The 26,062-nt window shown below is 41.5% G+C and overlaps 1 protein-coding gene across 2 annotated transcripts in view; it reads left to right on the top strand.

Annotated features, from left to right (window-relative positions):
* lgr4 (leucine-rich repeat containing G protein-coupled receptor 4) overlaps window positions 1-26,062 on the top strand; it is a 184,843-nt gene that overhangs the window by 117,786 nt on the left and 40,995 nt on the right. For both annotated transcript variants that reach the window (XM_052146356.1, XM_052146346.1), the window contains exons 6-11: window positions 10,068-10,283; window positions 11,236-11,307; window positions 17,279-17,347; window positions 25,360-25,431; window positions 25,541-25,612; window positions 25,795-25,863. In XM_052146356.1, the coding sequence (XP_052002316.1) occupies window positions 10,068-10,283; window positions 11,236-11,307; window positions 17,279-17,347; window positions 25,360-25,431; window positions 25,541-25,612; window positions 25,795-25,863 (570 nt within the window). The remainder of the gene's footprint in view (window positions 1-10,067; window positions 10,284-11,235; window positions 11,308-17,278; window positions 17,348-25,359; window positions 25,432-25,540; window positions 25,613-25,794; window positions 25,864-26,062) is intronic.

Below are 26,062 nucleotides of genomic sequence, written 5' to 3' on the forward strand. Positions count from 1 at the left end.
CGGAACCACTGTAGTCTGCACCACCCCAGAGAATTTGGGGGGGGCGGTGCCCGAACTGCAGTTTGTACCCTGATTTTATTATATGCAGGACCCATGCAGATATGTTGGGAAGATGATTCCATGCCTCTACAAAATCTACTAAGGGAACCAGCCTCTCGAGGCTGGTCTCGGGTGTTTTTCGAGCACTGTTCCCGACTTCCTGAAGCGGGAAACCGGCAGGATTTAGTCGATACGGTTCTTGTGACCACAATTGATGCTTGTTGTTTTTTTATTTATTTATTTATTTATTTTTTGACACGAACGTTCGCTGTGCGTTCGCTGGAAATTGATGTGGCCCGAAGCGTCAGAGACGGCGGGAAACCAACACCGATTGTGTGCGGCCATGTAAGCCCTACTTATTAAAGCAGATGTATCTCTGCAGGGCTTACTAGGCAGCGCCGGGGTTTTAGCCCATATACCGTGCCCCCAAAACATCATCTGTAATCAAACACTGGGGCTTGAGATACCGGACGAATGCGGTTTACCCCACGATCTCGTTTTAGATATCTTTGTGGAGATCGGGGAAAAAACGGCAAACCCCGGCGCTGAGTTTGTGATCTGTGCCGCAGATCACGTCTAATTGCACACGTCTAATTGCTTTCAACTTGCGTTCCCTGCTCATTTTGTGGCCAGCTGATATTCAGTCTGGCCACGGCACGCGTCACAACCTCAATCAGCTCCTCATAAGCTTGGCCAAAAACTGCCGTGCTTGGCTCACGGTCGTCCGCATCGATGCTGAGCATATCCACTTCCTCGGAAGCAGTGAGCTCAAGCAAGGGGACCTGATCATGGGCAGAAGAAGCCGCGACGCGGGCTTCTGCACCACTCACAGTAGGCTCGGGATCCTCAAACGAAGAATGAGAACGTGCCGCAGCAGTCTCATTCTCATCTGCAAAATCCCTCTGCGAACCCCGCGATTTCAATCGCCGCGCTGCCTCAACAGACGCGGGACCAAAACCGTGGGGAACGCGAGCCTGACCGTGCTCATCGAAGCACGCCAACCGGAGCGCAGCACTCTCATGGGTAGTGCTTCACAACTTTCACAGGCAGATCCCTCGAGAGCTACCTGTGCGTGCTGTGCTCCCAAACAGTTCACACATAAAGCGTGCGTGTCCCTACCCGTAATGAAACGAGGGCAGGAGTGCACGCACTTCTTGAACTGTTCGGTGGCCATAATATTTTTAAATCAGACAAACAACACCAAATAAGACAAACAATTTCAACATAGAGCGCTTGCTGAAGAGCGAAAGCTAATGTGTATGTGTACCGGCGTCACTTTTATGCATCCGGTTATGCCGTCACATGTTACGTCATGACGCAACACCAATCAAGATTGGAATAGTTTCATTCATAATTCAGAGGCGCACGCTAAGGAGCGTTCCCCAAAGAGTCGTTTTCAACGACGCAGTGCGAGTTCCCTCGGAAGGGAACAGCTTATAAATCATACTAAATGATGTTTTTTGAAAATGTAAAAATGCAGAAGGTTTTCTGTGAGGGTTAGGTTTAGGGGTAGGGTTAGGTTTAGGGGATAGAGTATAAAGTTTGTACAGTATAAAAACAATTATGTCTATGGAAAGTCCCCATAAAACATGGAAACACAACATGTGTGTGTGTGTGTGTGTGTGTGTGTGTGTGTTCACTAACTTCATGTCTTAATAAGATATTGTCCAGCTGCTGTTCCTGCTGTTGGACAATGTATGTTTAAAAATGCAGCTCTCAACCATTACCACCTCTCCAGATGTCCCCCATTGTATCAACCCATCATGTTGTATGTTTTTCCTCTTTTTTTCTCTCTGTGGTGCTGAAGTAATGTATTTTGGCACAGTCTGCCTGCTTTTGGAAAAGGCCTCAGAGAATGGCCTGTAAATCAATGTGCCTTCTGCCCCTTAGCATGGATGATGAGGAAGAGAGGAATAAAGTCAGAGCAGGAGCCTAAGACGAGAAAAAAAGGCAGAGAAAGAGGGACACGAGGCAGCCAAGCCTATAAAAGAGAGAGTGAGAGAGAGAAAAAGGCGGCAGTCCTCTGGGAATATGTTCCCCCTGCAGGCTCTCTGCACAGATTCTTCATCTTTGTTAATCAGGCTACCAAAAAAAACAAACAAAAAAAACAATTCCTAATTACTGTGACATTGCTGAGAGGAGCAAGGCTGAGACAAATCCTGTAGGAAAGAGCAGAAAAAAACCTTCTTCACCGCTTGCAGACATTTTTCTTTAAAAATGTCCTGCCAGCAAACAAGGGTTTGATAGCCTTTCTAGGTGTTCATATTTTTGGTCACAGCAGTGGGATCTTACAGATTTTTAGTTTTTTTTTATTAAGCTCTGTATAGAAATGCAACTGCCACTCACTCAACTTTCCAAAACCACAATTATAATCTTACAACCATCTATAATTTCAAGTGGCCACCTCTGCCACACAGTTTGCAATGATCAGTGACTTCTAACCTCAAAAGTGAATTTGGTGGTTTGCCATTTAACAGACCAGAGACCAATTCTTTATTATCAGCAATTATCATTTAGCCTCCAATAAGTGTTAAAGTTATGATCTAGTATGTTTTATAAATGGCCTATGAAGTCATAAATCATAACAAATGCAGAGTTCTTAATGCATTAAACATTACGACAGCACTTGTGGCCAAATGTTCCTTCTTCGATATAAACCTTAAAGGATTATCCTTTCAAGACCATCTTGCTTTTCCCCTCTGTACCACCCTAACGTGTGAGTCACTGTATATATGTTTGTCAGTGTGTGCACACACTAAGGTTTGGCAGTGGCTGATGAGGACATGCCCAGATCTGCACATTCAAAACAAGCAGCATGTAGAGCCTTCAGCTGCAGCTGACAGATCTGTATCTCCATAGATAAGAGCCAACTGAGTTGACTCCTGAATCGGGATTCAGTTGTCAATTCACAATTGATCCCATTTGGAATTAAATGATATAAAACTGCAAGAGCCAAATTGTATCATTCATTCACTGATTTCAGTTTACTTATCATTAATGTTTGTCTATACCGCTCTGTGCAGAGCAAAGAATAAACATTCCTAAGTGTGCCAAATCCAAAAGTGAGCCAGAGTTCATATCCAAAGCACGTCACTTTAGATGACTTCTCACTTTAGTTGGCAAATGCCTCACAGTCCTGAAAAGTTCTCCTGAAGAATCACACTTGGACAAAACCAGAACTTTAGAATAGTACACACATGCTGAAAACTTGTTTTCACTCGCCATTGGTTCATTAGAGCATATACAGTCTTTAGTCCTCTTTTCCCAGAATGCATTCACAGAACTTGTTGGTTAAAGTTTATTTAACAAGTGAGACTAAGCTCAAAGTACATTGTACACACACTCTTTCAGGCAGGTCTATTGTGCACAATTATGAGCTCAGTTTATATTTTTATTTGGTAGAGCCACAAGACCTCTGAAACATATTTCCATTACAAAGTCATAAGCTCCCCACCTTGTTATTTTAAAGTGTGTAGGTGTGTTTGTGTGTTACTATGTGTGTGTGTGGGAGTATGTTTTACACACTGATGATTAATCTTCATAGGAGGGATAGTAGAGCTTAGCCAGTGTCAGCCATTCATAAACAGGAAGTCACCACCCCATCATTATTACCAATCAAATCCTTCCTCCCTATGATTGGCTCCTATGGTAAGGAACCAGAGTCTCATTCCAAATCTCAGTGTCATAATCCTATGTAAAAGATTAGAAAATTCTGTAATAATTTTTTTAATGCTTAGGTATGAACCCAAACCCATATTATTTATTTTTTACGTGGAACTCAAAAGAAGATATTTCAAAAATAAAATTCTCAAACTTCTCTTTCCCTTACAATAAAAGTGAATAAGGAATAAGGCGGTCAAGCTTCAAAAACCACCATACAAGTACTATAAAAGTAGTCCGTATGACACATGTGCTATATTCTAAGTCTTCTAAAGCCATACAGTAGGTTTGTATGAAGAAAAGACCAAAATGTAACACATTTTCACAGAAAATAACCCCTTTTGGCATATGACTTATCTCTATAGAGTGCAACAGTCTGGTTCCAGAAGCCCATTTGAATTGATTTTAAACAATGACTTACAAACCTTTAAAAACAGACCTACCATGAGCACCAAGGTTGTTAATCGATGGTATATACCACCACTGAAGCCACCAGTCTGTGTTTTGTTAAAGTCATTGTTTAAAAATCGTGTTTAATAGTGGAATTCGTAATGAAAAACTACACTACCCATAATCCTGCATCGAAAAAGCTCGAACGCGATCAGCCACTCCCATGGTGCACCGTAAATGACATAATTGTGTCAGTTTCCCTACTCTCAGACCACTTGTATATTTGCAAATATCTGAATATTTTACAATAGAATTTAAATATTTTGTTACTATACTTCTATACAACTTTAAATCAATAGTTTTAAATTATTCTATCATTTTTATTTTGATTACTTCAATCGCAATGCTTCTTGGGATTGTAGTTTGTGCCCTTATAAAAGACAGTAAGTATGCAGTAGCTGGGTTTCCATCAAAATGTTTAGTATTTTGAATGCACATTTCTGAATATTCAACTAAAGAAAATGCGAAACAGCTCGCTCTCAAAACAGTTCTGGTGTATTTTGAGGACCCACTTTAACAACTATCTGTGGGTTAAGCACTTTTGACTAACCATGGCTACGTTTGAAGAATTATGTGCCATGGTCAGGGGTTTCGTTGAGCCAGTCATGTCAAGCTCTTGCACACCTATACCATTCGACAAGCACATTGCCATCGTGCTTTACAAATGGTCATGCCACGTGATCGTTCATGCAAATAAGCCCTTTCCATCACTTCAATGCGCATTTTAACTTATGCAAAATGTCTGGGGTTATGACTATAACCCTTGTTCCCTGAGAAGGGAACGAGACACTGCGTCGTTGAAAACGACTCTTTGGGGAACGCTCCTTAGCGTGCGCCTCTGAATTATGAATGAAACTATTCCAATCTTGATTGGTGTTGCGTCATGACGTAACATGTGACGGCATAACCGGATGCATAAAAGTGACGCCGGTACACACACACATTAGCCTAGCGATGAAGCAAGCCGCTCTCAGGCATTGAGGGGCGTGGCAGGACGACGCAGTGTCTCATTCCCTTCTCAGGGAACAAGGGTTATAGTCATAACCCGAGACGTTCCCATCCGAGGGAACTCGCACTGCGTCGTTGAAAACTACTCTTTGGGGAACGAATGCCCACTAGGCCACGCGCCGAAAAAAGGCCTGCCCTAGAGTGAAACTGAACTCAGGCACTCAACTAGGGCGAGAGCACACGTCGCCAGGCGTACTAGGGAGGTGCAGACTATAAAACCTGATGAAAGTGTGCGGGGCAGCCCAACCGGCTGCCTCACAGATCTCCTGGAGGGGCACTCCCGATAAGAGAGCCCTAGAGGATGCCATGCCTCTAGTTGAATGAGCCCTTATGGCCAAAGGTGAAGGCAAATTACGCACCTGTAGGCGAGATAATAGCCTGAACAATCCAATTACTAATGGTTTGTTTCAAGGCAGGAGCCCCTTCTTAGGTGACCCAAAACACACTAACAGTTGGTCTGACCTCCTCCAAGAAGAGGACCTCTCGAGGTAAATGCCCAAAGCTCTGACAGGGCAGAGCAAATGGAGCCTCTCTTCTTCTGCCGACACATGAGGTGGAGGATGAAAAGCCTGCAGGACCGTGGACCGTGCCGCGTTAGAAGGCACCTTAGGCACATAGCCAGGTCTCGGGTGCAGAATGGCTTTAACTCCGCCAGGGTCAAACTCCAAGCAAGCTGGTGTTACTGCCAGGGCTTGAAGATCTCCCACCCTCTTTAGAGAGGTAATAGCTAAGAGAAAAGCCATCTTGAGCGTCAGGTCCTTGGGTGAAGCCGACTGAAGGGGTCCGAAGGGGGCCAGGGATAACCCTTCGAGAACCACCGCCAGGTCCCAGGCAGGAACCCTGGACCTGGTTGTCGGTCTCATCCTCCATGTACCACGGAGAAAACGAATGACCAGCTGGTGCCTCCCCAGAGGCCCATCACTCAGTGGTGCATGGAAAGCCGAAATGGCAGCCACGTACACCTTAAGTGTGGAAGGGAGAGACCACAGAGAAACGATTTTGAAGAAACTCCAGAACTGAAGCCACCGGGCAGTTAACTGGATCTAATTCATGTTCTCTACACCAAGTGGAGAACACATTCCACTTGAGGCCATATAATCTCCTAGTAGACGGAGCCCTAGAGCCAAGTATGGTTTCAACCACCCCCGCTGATAGACCAGCATTTAGGTACTGAACCCCCTCAGGGGCCAGACCCACAGTTTCCACAGCTCTGGACAAGGGTGGAAAACTGTGCCCCCTGCCTGAGACAACAGATCCCTCCTCAGAGGAATCTGCCATGGCGGTGCTATCAGGAGTGAAATTATGTCTGAGAACCATACTCGGGCCGGCCACATGGGGGCAACCAGAAGTAGACTGATGCCCTCTTGGCGGACCCTTTCCAGGACTCCCGGGAGCAGAGTGATCGGGGGAAATGCGTACAGGCGAGGCCACGGCCAGGCCTGTACCATGGCATCCAACCCCAGTTGGGCTGGATGTGATAGGAAGAACCAAAGTGGACAGTGGGACGTCCCTCGAGACGCGGATAGATCCACTTCCGATGGTCCAAATTTGTCCCCTATCGACTTCACCACCTCTGGATGAAGTCTCCATTCCCCGGGCCTCAGCCCCTGCCTCGACAGGATGTCTGCTCCCTGATTCTGAACCCCCGGAACATACATTGCTCTGATAGACAGTATTTTCCCTTGGGACCAAAGAATTATCTGATGCGCCAGTCTGCACAGAGGGCTGATCCGAGTCCCCCTTGTTGGTTCAGATAAGCTACCACTGATGTATTGTCTGAGCGTACTAGGACATGGTAACTTTAGATGTCTGGAAGGAAGCTCCTCAGAGCCCTGAACACAGCCAACATCTCTAGACAGTTTATGTGCCAAGAATGATGATGGTCCTGCCACAGACCCCTGGCAAGCGGCCGTCCATGACTGCGCCCCAGCCAGTGAGGGAGGCGTCTGTCGAAACGGTTTTCCGGCGACATGACGCTCCCAACACTGGCCCTAGGGACAGGAACCAAGGTTTCTTCCATATTAGCAGAGAACGAAGGCATCTGCGCGTTACTCTGATTATACGAAATGGATTCCCCTTGGGGGAAAACCCCTTGGCTTTCAGCCACCACTGAACTGCAGTCTGTACCCTGATTTTTTTATATGCAGGACCCATGCAGATATGTTGGGAAGATGATTCCATGCCTCTACAAAATCTACTAAGGGAACCAGCCTCTCGAGGCTGGTCTCGGGTGTTTTTCGAGCACTGTTCTCGACTTCCTGAAGCGAGATACCGGCAGGATTTAGTCGATACTAAATAGTCGATGGAAATTGATGTGGCCCGAAGCGTCAGAGACGGCGGGAACCGACACCGATTTCCTGAGGACTCCGCTGCGAGAGCAACCTCGGTTGCTCTGCAGCGGAGGACAGCCCTCCGAGGTTCTACCACCTCGGTAGGACCTCTTTCCCGAAGCTTCTACTAAGGGAACCAGCCTCTCGAGGCTGGTCTCGGGTGTTTTTCAAGCACTGTTCTCGACTTCCTGAAGCGAAAGACCGGCAGGATTTAGTCGATACGGTTTCTGTGACCACCATTGATGCTTGTTTTTATTTTTTGACACGAGCGGCATGGTGTGCGTTAGCTGGAAATTGATGTGGCCCGAAGCGTCAGAGACGGCGGGAACCGACACCGATTTCCTGAGGACTCCGCTGCGAGAGCAACCTCGGTTGCTCTGCAGCGAGAGGGACAGCCCTCCGAGGTTCTACCACCTCGGTAGGACCTCTTTCCGAAGCTTCTACTAAGGGAACCAGCCTCTCGAGGCTGGTCTCGGGTGTTTTTCGAGCACTGTTCCCGACTTCCTGAAGCGGGAAACCGGCAGGATTTAGTCGATACGGTTCTTGTGACCACAATTGATGCTTGTTGTTTTTTTTTTATTATTATTTATTTATTTTTATTTTATTTATTTATTTATTTATTTTTGACACGAACGGCACGGTGTGCGTTCGCTGGAAATTGATGTGGCCCGAAGCGTCAGAGACGGCGGGAAACCAACACCGATTGTGTGCGGCCATGTAAGTCCTACTTATTAAAGCAGATGTATCTCTGCAGGGCTTACTAGGCAGCGCCGGGGTTTTAGCCCATATCCCGTGCCCCCAAAACATCGTCTGTAATCAAACACTTGGGCTGGAGATACGGGACGAATGCGGTTTACCCCACGATCTCGTTTTGGATATCTTTGTGGAGATCGGGAAAAGCGGCAAACCCGGCGCTGAGTTTGTGATCTGTGCCGCAGGAAGCGCCGCGTCTAATTTGCTTTCAACTTGCGTTCCCTGCTCATTTTGTGGCCAGCTGATATTCAGTCTGGCCACGCGCACGCGTCACAACCTCAATCAGCTCCTCATAAGCTTGGCCAAAAACTGGCGTGCTTGGCTCACGGTCGATCCGCGATCGATGCTGAGCATATCCACTTCCTCGGAAGCAGTGAGCTCAAGCAACGGGACCTGATCATGGGCAGAAGAAGCGCGACGCGGGCTTCTGCACCACTCACAGTAGGCTCGGGATCCTCAAGCGAAGAATGAGAGCGTGCGCAGCAGTCTCATTCTCATCTGCAAAATCCGCTCGCGAACCCCGCGATTTCAATCGCCGCGCTGCCTCAACAGACGCGGGACCAAAACCGTGGGGAACGCGAGCCTGACCGTGCTCATCAAAGCACGCCAACCGGGGCGCAGCACTCTCATGGGTAGTGCTTCACAACTTTCACAGGCAGATCCCTCGAGAGCTGCCTGTAGCGTGCTGCGCTCCCAAACAGTTCACACATAAAGCGTGCGTGTCCCTACACGTAATGAAGCGAGGGCAGGGGTGCACGCTTCTTGAACTGTTCAGTGGCCATAATATTTTTAAATCAGACAAACAACACCAAATAAGACAAACAATTTCAACATAGACGCTTGCTGAAGAGCGAAAGCTAATGTGTGTGTGTACCGGCGTCACTTTTATGCATCCGGTTATGCCGTCACATGTTACGTCATGACGCAACACCAATCAAGATTGGAATAGTTTCATTCATAATTCAGAGGCGCACGCTAAGGAGCGTTCCCCAAAGAGTCGTTTTCAACGACGCAGTGCGAGTTCCCTCGGAAGGGAACTCTAGAAATTCCATCTCCTACTAGCGCATTCAATTTTATGCAAATTTTGAGAGTTTATTCGCATGTCAAGCGTTTCCATTTAGGATTTCTTATGCACAATTTTAAAATGCACCAAAAAATAGCTGGATAGAAACATAGCTACTATTGCACCTTTGTTTTTTGTCTAATTTGCTGGTTGTTTTTTGTTTTTGGTTTATTGCTTATAACTCTTTTTTTGAAGGATTTTATGAAAAACCTGTGGATGAAATGAATGGGGAAAATACTTCCAGAACCAAGACAGCTGAAAAACACTGTTACACACTATCACACAAACACTGACTTGTTAATAAATATATAGGCACTGAGTCAGATATTTTAAGCTTCTACAGTATTTGACACAGCACTGTTTGCCTCGATTACAAGCCCTCAGGGAGCCTGAAGGGTGTGGCCCCCCTCTTTAAATCCACTGAAGGGGCCCATGAGGGGGTCCAGGGCTCCCACCTGGGCTATATAAGAAGGGAAGCCAGAGTAGTGAGATCATGGAAAAGGCTTGTGTTGCTTTAACAGTGCAGTGTTCAGAGACTGCTAAGTGCTAACTGATGTTTTAGCACCTATTTGACAGTAGACACTCCCGTTATGCTTTCTCTCACAGTGGTGTATTTGTCGGGGTCCCTGCACTGATAAGAACAATTGTTGTGTGTTTTCAGCTAATTCTCTCACACATTTACAGTACGCTCTATCTACAACACAGCGGCATTCAGTGCATGCACATTTTTAGTAAATCTCTTCCTCTCTGTCTCTTTCTGTCAGGCGATTGGATGCTAACCACATCACGTCAGTGCCTGAGGACGGTTTTGAGGGTCTGCAGCAGCTCAGGCATCTCTGGCTGGATGACAACAGCCTGACTGAGATTCCTACCGGCCCCCTACAGCACCAGAGCAACCTGCAGGCTCTGACACTGGCCCTTAACCAGATCACACAAATCCCAGACAACGCCTTCGCCAATCTCTCCAGCCTGGTTGTACTGTGAGTGCCTCAATCGGACCAGTTTTACAACCATGTTCAGTACTGCTAGTTGACTTAAGACTGTTAAAAGTTTCTACTACTTATGAATTTACCTTGCCCTGTTGCCTTTCACCACACTTCAGTTAAATCCATCAGTGCAGTGCACTAACCGTGGCCCAAGGCTGCTCGTAAAACATCAATTCAAATAAACTTGCACATGATAAAGTACACACACAGATAAACAGGGGGATGGATGGGGGATTTTGGAGAGAGAAAAAAGGAGAAAGCAAAATGTACCCTTGTGTTTTGCAAAGTCAAGAAACCTTCTCTCTCTGTGCTTCTTCTGGAGGCTTCTCTGTGGGTCTGATTTACCAATTACATTCCAGCTGCTGGAAAATATTTGTTTTAGAAGTGGAGGCCAATTAATCCGATAAGTAGGCTGAACAAACACATAGACCTGCACTGTGAAGTGTTCAGCAGAATGGCTGATGAATTATCCATTCAGAGACTTCCAGAGACAGAAAATGTTTGCGTTGGTGTTCTGCTGAGAAGTGCATCTCTTTAATGGCTGGAAAATTAGAGAAAAATAGACATCCCTTGTCATCAGAAAAGTTATAAATTGCTCCGATTAATGCTGCATCGATCTTGTGAGAGGTTTTTAATTATTTTACCTGTCTGGTTATGTCCTCTATATAATCTATGATTATTTTTCCAGGGCACTGTTTAAGGTGCATCAAGTATGTTTATCACACAGAACTCTCTAAGCTCTTATTATATTTTATCTTTGATATGCACACCTCTGATTAGTTAACCACAATTTTGTGTTGAAAATTCTATATGTGGAGGGGGGAGGCTGTAAAAATTTAATTTGTGTGAAATGCTTTTGATAATGATAAAGAATCAACAGATGCACACAAAAACAACATTTAGAAGCGATAAAATGTGATTGTTGCTTCTAAATTATTTTGTTTAGGCATCTACACAACAATCGGATCCAGGAGATTGGAAAGAACTGCTTTAATGGACTGGACAACCTGGAGACATTGTGAGTTGCCATTCACCTTTATTTAAAATCACACTTCCTGCCATTAAAGGGAATGTAGCTTCATGGAATGGTACATTTAAGTCTGCTAGAGTTGATTTTACTTTGTAAAAGAGCTTCAAGGCTGCATTTGTTTAACCAAACCATTAGCTAATTTTTATATCTATTTAGTAATGAATTACTACAGAACATGGACACTTCTCCAGTTTGAATAAATCACGTGTGGGCACAAGTAAAGTTGTTGTTCTGTTTGTGCAGTGATAGTTATCTCCTGTTCTAGCGCCCTCCTCTGTCTCGGGAGTCTCAGGATTACAGAGAACAGAGGGAGCGTTCAATGAGGAAGATTTAGCTGACAGTTATTTAAGTAGTTGGTATATAACAAAACAGAGAACACTAGATCTAAAACAATTTCATGGTACCCATGTGGGCAGTGACAAATGTTGCAGGTTTAATCCCAGGAATTGAGAAACCTATGTTACGTCTCTGTACTGAATCCTTGAGCTTGGAATATAACCCCATGTATTCTAGTATATGACAAGTATCTAAAAACTTTTGGATTTGTATATCTTTAAGACATATGAGAAGCACAGATTATTACCCGTTCTTAACATAGCTGAGTAACTCTTTTTGACTCTCCCATTTGTGCCAGTTGTTAAAAGCCAAAGGACTGGATGTTTTAAGTTACAGAGTAAACAAATTACCTTTAAACAGAGAAAAACACAATATTTTAATGTAATACCAACATTTTGGCTTTGGTGCGGTACCAGCCCTTGGACCTCGGTATCGATACTATAATAAAAAAATAAAAAGCTTCAGATTTTTTTATGAAATTACACAGAAAATTACTTGATTAAAAGAACTGCATAAAAGTTTGCATTCTCCGTTTACATTTTTCTGTATTTCATGTTAAATGTTTTATTTAAATGTTATGAACGAATGGTGTTTAATCAAATTGATACATAAAGTTTTAATCAATAAAAATATAATAATTGTTTTGTTTACCAAAAAATTGCTATTTTATTTTTGGTAAAATAAAATGCTGCACAACAGAGCTAGTTTCACAGTATTAATGAAAACATAAAAAAGAAGATCTGATTATCTGTGGCATAAAGCTGCTTGCATCTGTTATATTGCTTACAGATAATAATAATAATAATAATAATAATAATAATAATAATAATACAACCATTTAATATTACATAATTGTTATTATGAGTATTATTGCTACTTTTTGAATATTACATTTTTATACAGTATATATAGGCCTATTTTTCTGTCTGCTATTTCATGCATCCATTTGAATAGAGCTTTCATGTTAGCGGGACTTTTATTTTGACATCTTTGAGTTATTCCTGTTCTACAAGTTAGTTATATCAGACTTCCCATTAATGCTGGATAATCCCGTCATGACTCTCGAGCTGATCTCTACGAGCTGCATCAGAGGACTTAATTTAAGTGTTAACAGCCGTTTATACTCTAAACACTGCATGAAAATTAAGTACCAGCAGTGTGTGTGTTGCTTTTGTGTGAATGTGTGTGCGCACGCACATCTCTGTGTGTGTGTGTGTGTGTGTGTGTGTGTGTGTGTGTGTGTGTGTGTGTGTGTGGAATCATATGACACCTCTTGTTCATTCTGTATTGAGCTGTGCATGTGACTGTATTTTATTTAATTAAGTTACATCCTTCTGCTGTTTAAAGATCACACTTGCCCATATCCAGAGGTTTTCAAATTGTAATTTATTTCATCTCAGTTTTGTCACATTGAATATACATTTGCTAATGACAGCATACTGAAGTATGGTACTGAAATTAGCAACAGGATGATATCATACCATTTACATTTTTTGGTATCATGTTACTTCGTTAGTACCGGTAAACTGCACAACTCTAGCACTGATACAGCATGGGCTTGTAAGCGCACCAAGGCTGTGCGCTATGTCTTATCCAATTTTCATGAGAGGGACTAAGAACAAAAATATGCCATTGAGCAACACTTTAATTTAAATATATAATTTTTTTATTATAACAAAACTGAACAATGTATGCTTGAACACTTATATAAGATTTGCTTCAACTTTTGCAAAGTTTTTACCAAGTACTAAAAAACAAAACCTAAATAAACAAGCATACAATAGAATGAATACAAAACATTTCCAAACTAATGTGCAAAGTGCTCTATTATTAATAAAGCTGCATATTGCCAATTTTCTTCATGATAAGAAATGCATAGTTACGTATATTATGATGAAATAAGTCGCGAGCAGTCGCGTTCTAATCTAGCTGCATTTAGCGTGTGCGCGCGCGAGTGATGAGTTCACCGAGGCAGAGTCTCTCTCAGCCGGGAGGAGTTTCAATCTCTCCCTCTTAGATCGGGACATTCGCGCAACTTATAGAAGAGGTACCGACCACATAGAGAAATGCGAGTTTCTGAGTTTATAGTTATTAACATGAGCTGCTTCTGTATTATTTGAACTTTAATAAAGCAATAACGCATTCAATTGTACTGCATTTAAGATGTGACACCGGAATGTTTCCTTTAAAGAGCTCTGCCTCTGCTTATTCCACAACGGACATGCTTCTGAATGTACTTTTTTTTTAAAGGGTAACTAAACCCTAAACCAACTTTTTTTAGTTAATGATCTGTAAGAGTGGGGCTTTATTATTACTGGTCATTGATTCAAGTAATTTTTTTGACATTTGTGTATGAAGTGTTGTAATTCTACAATATATGGTGTAAAAACGTCTGAGTGCTGCCCTCTTCAGGTTGAACGGTGGCTACTGCAGTTGAATTTTCCTATTGGCTGTTTGCGGTACTTCGTTGGTGACAGCTGACGTAAGCAGGTTCCAACTCACCACGCACTTGGTACGAGCTACCACGCCCATGGCAGTATAAAAACCATCTCGTTTCGTCAAAACCACTGTAGCGAGTCAGGAGTTGGAATTGCGAGTATTGAAAACGATCATGATAGAGTATTTTAGCATCTATTTAGCATAGCATTTATATAGTTATTTAGATTATTTCGTGTAGCCTAGGTAGTTAATTAGCATATTTGTTAGTGTAGTATTGTTAGAAGCATAGTTAGTTAGTAGCATAGTATTGCGTCAGTTAGGATAGCTTCAAGTTAGCGTAGATTATCTGTATTTAGTACAGTGGTCAGGATGGTACGTAGGTGTAATGTTGCTGGTTGCAACAGCACTGCTGGACTGTATTGCTTTCCATATAGACTTGGAAATTAGGCGCCAGGGGTTGCACGTCCTTGTTCTGGAAGACCGTGAGTTCCTGCCTAGAGCTGGTAGGCGTGTGCAAACTGCATTTTACGCGGGATTGCTTCTCCAACGCAATGGAGGTGGAAATGGGCTTCTCCAAACAGCTCGCGCTGAAAAGCGACGCAGTGCCAAACGCTGCTCCTCCTGCATGGACTCCACCACCTCAGCGGCGTCTTGAGGTGAGTGATCATATATATTTGAATCACAATTTATGGTTAGGCTAAAGTTAATCCTCTGGGGTCGACAAACGTGCGTTCGCGATGCGGGAGTGTTAAACGTATTGCACCCTTATACATTGTATTACGGTATTGACTACCTGTATAGTTTTATTTGGAGGTATACGGTTTTGTACATGATGACGATAAGCTTTACGTCACATTCTTGTAAGTTGAGAGAACAGCTAACTGATGTTATGTTCAAGTGAAGCTTGCTAAATAAAAATCCTGCTAAAAGGATAAACATCACTGAACAGCGTTTCATTTGTTTTTCCTGCACGCGAGTGAAGGTGAATGCGCACTCGGATGCTCAACAGGGAGTTAAAACCGCAGTTTGAGCCAGCGGCTCGAATTGATATGGCTCCGGCCCTGTGTCCACAGACAATTCACCCTCCTCCACTTCAGGTGAAGGTGGGGGAGAAAGGTCCTCGACTTCAAAAGACCGCTCCGTGGCAAAGCTACTTGCATCACTCCAGTCACTCTCCATTTTAGAGTCTGACAGCAGCTGTCAATTAATCTGTCACTACGGGTCTCAGGTGCACGCCCCCCCACGCTCAGCCCCGCCCTCGGTTCGTCCCCTCTATCCCCGCTGGGGTCTGCCCACTTTTCGAGCATTTTTCAAATATTGCTAGTAGGTGGAGTCAGACTCTGAGCAGGGGTTTAGTTACCCTTTAATCATTCATTAATACTTTGGGATCTACATAATATAAACTGAGCGTTCGAAAGTTCCCGCCTCTGCATGGGTACCGGGTAGACTCGGTACCCCGGTACCTTCAGAAATTCTGGTATCGTAAATAATATTTTGTTTGAGTACCGACTTGGTACCTGGGTACCGGTATTTTTGACAACACTAATATGCTCAAATTGTGTGTTAATTGTATGATAATGAAGTGGCACAAAGTGCAGTTTGCTATTTTCCTAAGAAATAGGTCACTATACTAAGACATTTCAATGCCACATCTGTTTTCAGCGCAGTCCAAATTCAGTTCCCGCATTTGCAGTTTGGAGATTACACCAGCAGGTGGTAATAAAGTTCATATCCAAACTGTTTAAAATATAGTGGAACATCAAATTATGTCCATTAATATTTTTAACATTTATTTGATCTTTTATTTTCTTTATAATTTTTATGTAAAGCACTTTGAATTGCTATGAAATTTGTCATATAATTTCGTTTTTCAATTATTATTATTATGTTTATATTTACAATTGTTTTTAGGATCTAATTTGTATTGGTATGTTTCCGCCTGTTGTCATAGAGTGATTTGTAAGTCACTGCAAAAGGGGCCGGTGGAAGAACTTTGAGAGGGTAAAATGTTTGGATTTGGGATGATTTTTGACCACCTTATATTTTGATTGTATTATCATTTTGTTTGAAGTGTAATTTGAATTTCAAGCAAAATCGATCGATAGAAGTAACGTACATGCCGTTACAACCACTGTTAATATTAGCCATTATTTGTGTATCAGTAGATGAAAATGAATAATAATACTTAAATTCTGTATAATTTAACGGAGCCTACATCCATATCCTGAACCACATTTTCCATGCGTATAAAAGGATCATGTCACATTCAACATGCACCAAGATAATGCACAAAATAATGTAATTCCACACTTCTGTTCTTCTAATTCATTTACACTACCAACTTCTTATGAATGTGCTGTCTTTGTTTATTTCACTGTTGCTTGACATGGAATGGACTATATTATAGGACACAGATGCTTTAATAATGGGAGAAGAACCTCCAAATGAAATTGCGCTTGACCCAGCCTGTTAGCGATTTGGACTTAGTGCATGCTTGCACGAAAATACCAAAACTTCTTTGCCATGCTTATTGATTTTGCGCTTATGATTAAGTAAGCTAGCGCTCTTAAAATAGGGCTTTGAGTATTGTGATGTGAGTAAAGATCAACCTTTATTAAGTTAGGAAGTTCAGTGAGTCATTACTGATTCGCTTGAGCTCAGTTAATTAGGATTTACATTATAACGATAAAAGACAAAGAGTCTTTTTAGGACTCTCGGCTTAACCTTATTGTCTCTGTTCTCTCTCTCCACTTACCACAGTTCGTTTAGCAAGCATCCACCGCATCAGAGAGGAAGAGGCAAGGGGAAGGGAAGGCAGATAGCCATCGCTGACTCTGCTTTATTTACTTACTCTGGCCATAATTAGGGCAGGATGAGGACACGCCAATGTCCTGTGCCCGCAGGGAGGAGAGTGGGACACGGGACAAGGGCATCAGGGGGTAGAGAGGAAGTTGTATCGTGTGGCAGCCGAGACAAATAATAACACTGAAGAAATCGGCAGATCAGCTGTCCTGTCTGGGCTCAATGGACAGCAAAATGGTTTTCTCTGAACAGATATTCTTTTCTCTTTCTTTTAGAATTTTTTCTTTTCATTATGATTGTCTTTGTGTTTTGGCCAAAATTTATCGCAAAGTGACAGTTCAGCCATAAATGAAAATTTATTTTCCTGCCTTTCTCCTTTTAGGGATCTAAACTTCAACAATTTGAAGACCTTCCCTGAGGCCATTCAGACTCTGCCCAAGCTGAAAGAACTGTGAGTGTCTACAAATGCATATACTCACACTCTGTTACAGTCATTAGATTCCTCCGTAAGGAGGGAATCTATTGTATTTGTCGGTTTTATTATTATTATTATTATTATTATTATTATTATTATTATTATTATTATTCTTCTTCTCCTTGAGCCCCAATAGCTCAAAAAGTCACTGGTCAAAAATTTTCTAAATTGGCACATTGATACTCCATGCCAACGGGTACCCCCAAACCAAGAATGGTCAACATTCGCCCATAGGTGGCGCTACAGGCCACGCCCAAAAAACAAAAATTCAAAGTGATATAATTTCCACCCCATTTGTCCAAATCTTCTGAAACTTTGTAAACATGCCTCATTTCTCATGGGGAACAAAAAAGCCTCAAGGACCCATACTTCTGCCATTATGGATTTTCCTGTACAGTGAAAATTTTGGAAAACCTACAAAACTCTTCTTCTCCTGAACCTCAGCTCCAATTGACTTGGAATTTGGCACACGTGTGTAGTATGTATGTCTTTCCAAACGTTACTTAGCAAAAATGAATACAATACAAAATGGCTGAAATGGACGTGTTTATGTAAATGTACACACAAAAGATGATCAAAATTTTTAAAATCCCATTGATTTACAATGGCTGAGCAAAAGTGCTCCCTCTACTGGACAAATATGGTCCACATGTAAAATCCCATTCACTTACATTGGCTGAGCAAAGAGGCTCCCTCTACTGGAGTAACTCTGTCTACCACATGCAGCTCTTCTGTAGCAATCTCTCTAATGAAGCATTTCGGTCTCCTAGTGGGTGGAGCTCCAGACTTAGACTACAGAACACGCTTTTGCGCCTGCATGGAGGTATGTCAAATCAATTGTGTGTCTTAATGCTTTCCAGTTTGAACATTCAAGCGATTTTACACTATTCAACTCAACAAAGGCAAAACAACTCAAATAAATGTTTTCGAAGCAGTTTGTGTGACACAGCGAAGCGAGCCGCGTCGCGTCTAACGTTCGCGACGCCGATGAGAGTTCGCTTTCCCTTCTTGCGCTTCAACGGACAATTTCATACACCAAAATACATGATATATTGGGGTGTCTGCTATATCTCAAGTGAACAAACAGTTGATAAAGAAATCGGGTATCAATATATTGAATTATGAATTATTGAAGGGGTCTAGTGATGCCGCTGTGATGTCCTGTTAGATTTTTCTCTATCGAGACAGCGTTAACGTATCAAAACTTCCGAGTATGATGTTGTTTAATTGTCTCTGACAACACGCAATCCTCGAGGCGAGATCATTTTTGCTCGCATCTTCACGAAGGTTTGTTGGTTGTGTACAATGGTTGCCTGCTTGAACATTCAAGCGATTTTACACTATTCAACTCAACAAAGGCAAAACAACTCAAATAAATGTTTTCGAGCAGTTTGTGTGACACAGCGAAGCGAGCCGCGTCGCGACTAACGCCGACGCCGATGAGAGTTCGCTTTCACAGCTTCATGCGCTTGAACGGACAATTTCATACACCAAAATACATGATATATTGGGGTGTCTGTTATGTATCAAGTGAACAAACAGTTGATAAAGAAATTGGGTATCAATATATTTAATTATGAATTATTGTGAACAACACGGATGCCGCTGTGGTGTCCTGTTAAGATTTTTCTCTCGAAACAGCGTTAACAGCTTAAACAAAATACTGCGTTATTTTTGCACATACAGATACATTTAATACATCGTCACAAACTATGAAAGTTGTACTTTTATTTGTTGTAAAATAAAGAAAATATACCGTGTGCTCTTTGTCTAAGCTGAATATCTTTCTGAAACACGCCACAAAAACTTACACAAACATGAAACATATGTCTAAAGAAAGTAGGGATGGGCTGATCAATCCTAACGTATCAAAACTTCCGAGAATGATGTTGTTTAATTGTCTCTGACAACACGCAAACCGCGAGGCGAGATCATTTTTGCTCGCATCATCATGAAGGTTTGTCGGTTGTATACAATGTTTGCCTGTTTGAACATTCAAGCGATTTTACACTATTCAACTCAACAAATGTCAAAACAACTCAAATACATGTTTGCGAAGCTGTTTGTGTGACACAGCTGAGCCGCGTCGCGTCTAACTCACGCACTCCGATGTCTTTCGCTGCTGCTTGCGCCTGAACGGACAATTTCATACAACAGAGTGTCAAAATACATGATATATTGAGGAGTCTGTTATGTCTCAAGTGAACAAACAGTTGAGAAAGAAATCTGGAATAACTATATTTTATTCTGGCATTATTCCAGATGACGTCCTGCTATATTTTTCTCTCGAAACAGCGGAAACAACTTAAACAAAATACTGCGTCATTTTTGCCCATACAGAAACATGCAAGACATCATTACTGAACTATGAAATGTGTACTTTTATTTGTGTACACTTACAATAACAACAAAACCTTGTGCTTTTGTAACATAAATAAACAGGGTGCTCAGTCTCTGTCTTCGCGATTATTTTTCTGAAACACGTCACAAAATTCAAGTGAACAAAATCAACCATTCACGCAGTCTGTATTTTATCATCTCACAATGAATACAAATGCAACAAGCATGGCACAAAACGAAAATAATGATACTTCTCAGTTCTCAAAAGATTAAACTGAACTGTGCCTTAAGTATCGTATCATGCGATAAAAGCCTCTTAAAGAGACAGTAACAATTTAGCCTTCGTCCTGAACATAGACATTCCCAAGTAATTGAGAAGTACAAATGGTATTATTTTAAGTTTTTTATTTCTCTCTTACCTTGTAAAATGCCACGTTTTTGAATGGCATGTAAACACAATCACTCCATTTTTTTCACTGGATCTGTTGCTATTTTAATGATTTAAAAATCAAAGCACTGACCATTTAAAGTGTGAGCTTGTAGGCTACATTTTGAAATAGTTATAAACAGTCACAGCTATACAGTGTTATTATGTGCCTAGATAGTCTTTCAAATAAAATTGCTTGTGATATGCTTATGTAAATCACACAAAAAAACAGAAAAAAATCTTAAGAGAGAAGTGAAAGTGAAAGTAGAGATTTTCAAAGTGATTTTTCATTCAAAGTGATACAATTTCCACGCCATTTGTCTAAATCTTCTGAAACTTGGTGTACATGCCTCATTCCTCATGGGGAACAAAAAGCCTTAAGGACCCATAACTTTCACCATGATGGATTTTCCCGTGACGTTGAAAATTTGCGTAAAACCTAAAAATACTCTTCTTCTCCTGAACCGTAGCTCCAATTGACTTGAAATTTGGTACACATTTGTAGAATGGACATCCTTGAAAACATTACTTAGGAAAAATGAATGTGATACAAAATGTCTGAAAGGGGCGTGTTTATGTAAATGTCCAAATTTTAACAATATATACCTGTCAATAAATCAAATGTAATTTTGACTGATGGTTTTTCAAACCTAACATGCTTCAAGATGACATCACTCTGAAGTACTGCGCAAAGAATGGTCGACATTCAGCCTCTAGGGGGCTTACAGGCCATGTCGAAATTCCCATTTTCTGGTCTAAAATGTTCTAATTTGGTACAATGGTACTACAGGCCAACAGGAACCCACAAACCAAGAATGGCCGACATTCGCCACTAGGGGGCTTAAAGGCCACGCCAAAATTCCCGCTTTCTGGTCAAATTTTTTTTAATTTGGTACATTGATACTACAGGCAGACAGGAACCCACAAACCAAGAATGGACAACATTCACCCCTAGGGGGCTTACAGGCCATGCCAAAATTCCCATTTTCTGGTCAAAAATGTTCTAATTTGGTACACTGATACTACATGCCAACAGGAACCCACAAACCACTTAATGGCCAACATTCGCCATTAGGGGCGCTACAGGTAATTCCAAAAATCCCATTTTCTGGTCAAACATTTTCTAATTTGGTGTATTGATTCTACAGGCCGACAGGAACCCACAAACCAAGAAAGGCCCACATTCGCCCCTAGGGGCGCTTACAGGCCACTCCAAAATTCCCATTTTCTGGTCAAATATTTTCTAATTTTGTACATTTATACTACAGGCCAACAGGAACCCACAAACCAAGAATGACCAACATTTGCCCATAGGTGGCGCTACAGGCCACGCCCCAAATTTTTTTTTTCAAAATGATATAATATCCACCCCATTTGTCCAATTCTTCTGAAACTTGGTGTACATGCCGCATTTCTCATTGGGAACAAAAAAGCCTCAAGGATCCATAAGGTCCGGTATGGATTTTCCTGTACATTGAAAATGTTTTGTTTAGGAATCAGACGAAGACATGTTTTTTTGAATTACTTAATTGGGAGGGTTTATCCCCAACCATCTACTGATCAATTTTAAATGATTTGCCATTTTGAGGAGGAATCCACATTGCTGCTTGCAGCTATATTTCCAATTGTTCTTCCAGTCATATATTTTGGGGTAAGTTAATGATAGCATTAGGGCAAGTTGGCATTGTTACATCTTAGTAAAAAAAAGATGGAATTTCTGAACCTTTAAATGGACCGTTTACCCAAATATTTTATCATTACTCACCCTCATGCCATCACAGATCTTCTGAACACAAAAATAGATTTTTAGATCTCCAGAATATTTTGAATATTCCAGCTCTGTAGGTCCATACAAGGCAAATTAATGGTGACCAGCACTTTAAAGCTCCAAAAAGCACAGACAGACAAGTATTAAAATAATCCAGACTCCATGTCTTCTTGAGTAATCCAAAAGTTTTTGGTGAGAAACAGATCAATATTTAAGTCCTTTTCACTAGAATTGTTTACTTCTGGTCGCTCTCCAATGTGCTTTCATGGGAGGACCGAGTTCGCACAGACTCTTGACGTAAGCGCGTTGGCATTTTCACGCGAGAACTGACACAATACAACCGGAAGTGCAGCTTGGTTTATTTACAAAAGAACACTGTTCACAAGCTTCATTGGTTTTGCTTTCATTTGAACATGCCGAGAGGCTGCATGCGCGAGAGGCTGCGTGAACTTGGTCCTTTCATGAACATTTATCGGAGAGCAACCAAAAGAAAAGGATTATAGTGAAAAGGATATAAATATTGATCTGTTTCTCTCCCAAAGCAATCAGATCACTTTACAATATATGAATTTAACTACCGCACAATCTTCCGCAGTCGGCCTTTATCCCTCTCTGAGGCTTGATCAGCCTGAAAAGGGACCAGGTGTTTTTAATCACGACCCGGCCCTGCCCTCTGCCCTGCCACAATATTCCGCAGTCGGCCTTTATCCTTCTCGGAGGCTTGATTAGCCTGATAAGGGACTGGGTGTGTATAATCATGACCCGGCCCCGCCCTCCGCCCTGCCACATTCCTCCCTCGTTCTCTCAGGCAGGGGAGCCCCCGGTATGACGTACACCCCCCCTCTTTCCCTTGGTAGGGGTGCAGTCTGCCGGCAGGTCATCCCCGTCTACCTGGACGAGGGAGGGAAACAGAAATAATTAAATAGTGGGGTTACTTCCTGTAACAGTGTAGTACCCCCCCAAAAAAACACTATAAAATTTAAATGAGAGGGTAAAGGCCAGCGCGGAGCGGCAGTGAGAGAGAGAGGAGAGAGAGATTAAAAAAAAAACACTTACTCGCCAGTTCTCCGATAGGCCGTAGCTTGTTCCTCGGCCACTCCTCCACCCTCTAACGGATGACAGCCACGCCTCTCCAGGCGGATCGGAGGCAGACCTCCAGCCCCTGGCGGACGGAATGCCCCGCCGCGTTCTTGGGGAACAGAAGGGGTCTCCTCCGCCCCTGAAAGCGGTTCTCCCGGTCCAGGTGGTCGGCAGCGAGCCCCTCCCCGCTCGCTGCCGACCACCTGGACCGGCTTGATAATATAAATATTATTTTAATGATTAACTTGTGAGGTCATATGCGAGGAGGCGTGAACTATAATGAATATTGATGTGATTCACACCTGAGGAAACAAAAGACCCCTCCCCTTGGCCTATCAATGAGGAATGAGACTTAATGATCAAAATCAAGTTTTAAGTAAAAAGAAGTAATATGACTATACAGTTTCTTTACATAAAGACTTTACTTAATTTTAGACCTACACTACCTTTATTTGATCCAAAATACAATAAAAACAGTGATATTTTGAACTATTTTTACAATTTAAAAGAACCGTTTTCTATTTGAATATATTCTAAAATGCATTTGTGATCAAAGCTGAATTTTCAGCATCATTATTGCAGTCCTCAGTGTCACCTGATCCTTCAGAAATCATTATAAGATGGTGATTTTCTAATATGGGCATATTTAAAGTGCATTTTACTCATTTAACCTGAACACATATTTGCAAGCACAAGCTTTGTTGATGATAATGAGGCAACATAAACACTAGTTAAAATATAATATAAACATTCGTATTATTTTAATATCATATTACATATCATATTTATATCATACAGCATACAATTTAAATACCTGCTTTAGCCGAAACAGCATTTAAATGTAACTAAAACTTGCTTATTAGGTCATATTTAAAATTTCAATACACTGAATCCTGGCTGGCAAGTCTGGAAACAGTCCCACTATTAAAATATGTACATGTTTATATAAAATAGCATGACAACTAATGAAAACTAAATGACTTACTCGTCCGAAATTGTATCCTCGGCTGGATCAAGTCTCTCTTCAAAATACAAACATTCATCGGAGTCCCGCTCTTCGTCTGAGGAAAATTGTAACTCTTCGTCACTATCTAGGAGTTTTCTCACTTGTGTATCGTGCTGTCTTCCAAACGCACAGAAAAGTGAATGACTTTGTTTTTAAGGAACAGTCGGGGGCGTTTACCATTTGATATGATCGTCTCAGCACAATAGCATGCTCTGCCCGTGGGTATGATCACATTAGAGATAATTCGCTGAGCCAGCAAAATATTACATTGCAGGAGAATATTTGTTTTAAATTTGAATTGTTTTATTTAAAAGTAGAAATCTTAAGCTTTCTTTAGACATATGTTTCATGTTTGTGTGATAAGTATTCGCGGAGTTTCAGTTCATTTTGTGACATTTTTCAGAAATATGCTCGTGAACCCAGAGACCTCTTACAGGTCACCCTTTTTATTTTCTTTATTTTACAAAGGCACACGGTTTTGTTGTTATTGTGAGTGTACACAAATAAAAGTAGACGCTTTATAGTCTCTAATGATGTCTTACACTTATCTGTATGCCCCAAAATGATGGAGAATTTTATGTTGTTTCTGCTGTAATGACGAAAAAATCCAGCAGTATGCGCCGGCGCGTCCGTTGACCCCAGAGGATTAAAGTGCTGGCCACCATTCACTTGCATTGTATGGACATACAGAGCTGAGATATTTTTCAAAAAATCTTTCTTTGTATTCTGCAAAAGAACAAATTTCATACACATCTTGGATGGCATGAGGGTGAGTAAATTATGAGATAATTTTCATTTTTGGGTGAACTATCCCTTTAACTCAGATAAAATCACAATACCAAATTGATGTGATTTACAGGTGCCTCTCTCAGTTTTAGAAAATCTATCTAAAAGAAAGTAAGACTAGAATCGTCTCATTATACAGTTTAAACTCGAGGGCCCCAAACAGACATCTGTCCACTCCCTTACCAATGTTCATTGTAATCCATAGACTGGGAGGATAAAAGCTTTGCATCAAGTTGCAGTGCATTATAAAAATAAGTTTTGTACTAAGATGCCATCTAGTGTTGAGAAGTAGAACTGCTTTATAAAAGGAAAGGATTGGATCGGATTGGATAAACAATAATTACAACATAATTCAATACAAAAAGAAGTTTGACAAGAAAATAAAAATACTGTATAGTGAGCATAACATTTAGAAAAATTCCTTGTTGTGTAAAAATGGTGTACAAATGTAATAGTAATAAAGTGAGCTGAGATCAGTAGCTGCTAAGAATCCTGAGGGAGATTTTTTCTGATTACTTGCCTCACAGAGCTACTGAATTGTTGGATTAATGATTTTCTAATGATTCCTCTTTGTTTGCCAGTGGATTTCATAGCAACAACATTGCATCCATCCCTGAGAGTGCTTTCCATAGGAATTTACTGCTGCGCACGATGTAAGCACATGCTGACTCAAACATCAATGAACAAATGCACAAGTTATTCAAAAACACAATATGATTTTTCATTGACCATAAGCATCTGATCTTTTGTATCCATCTACAGCCATCTCTTTGACAACCCGCTCTCCTTCGTGGGAACTACTGCTTTCCAAAACCTGTCAGACCTGCACTCTATGTGAGCAGAACCATTAATAATGTTCTACAAGTGATCTAATGACACTGACCTAAATGTGCCAATTGATCTGTATTGAGTTATAGGACACCTGTTAGTTACCTGAACATATGCATTTTACTCGCCATTTACCTGCTCCTACTTATTTCTCTATTTATTCATCTCTTATTTGGCGCATATTTCAGAATGCTGCGTGGTGCCAGTATGATGCAAGATTTCCCTAGCCTGACAGGAACAGGAAATCTGGAAAGCCTGTGAGTTCATTTTGAACAACAACATAAACACACAAATTGTCAAATAAAAATCAACAGCAAACCATTTATATGACACTTCTTGTTATGAAACAACCAAACAGGTCTAAAATACCTGGAGAAAGCTATTGTATGCAAAGTATGCAACCTGATTGCTGCCATCTTTGGACACTCTTAAGCCATAAATGTCAAGTGATTAATG

The sequence above is a fragment of the Xyrauchen texanus genome, chromosome 2 (genome assembly GCF_025860055.1).
Source record: "Xyrauchen texanus isolate HMW12.3.18 chromosome 2, RBS_HiC_50CHRs, whole genome shotgun sequence".
NCBI classification, from domain to species: Eukaryota; Metazoa; Chordata; class Actinopteri; order Cypriniformes; family Catostomidae; genus Xyrauchen; species Xyrauchen texanus.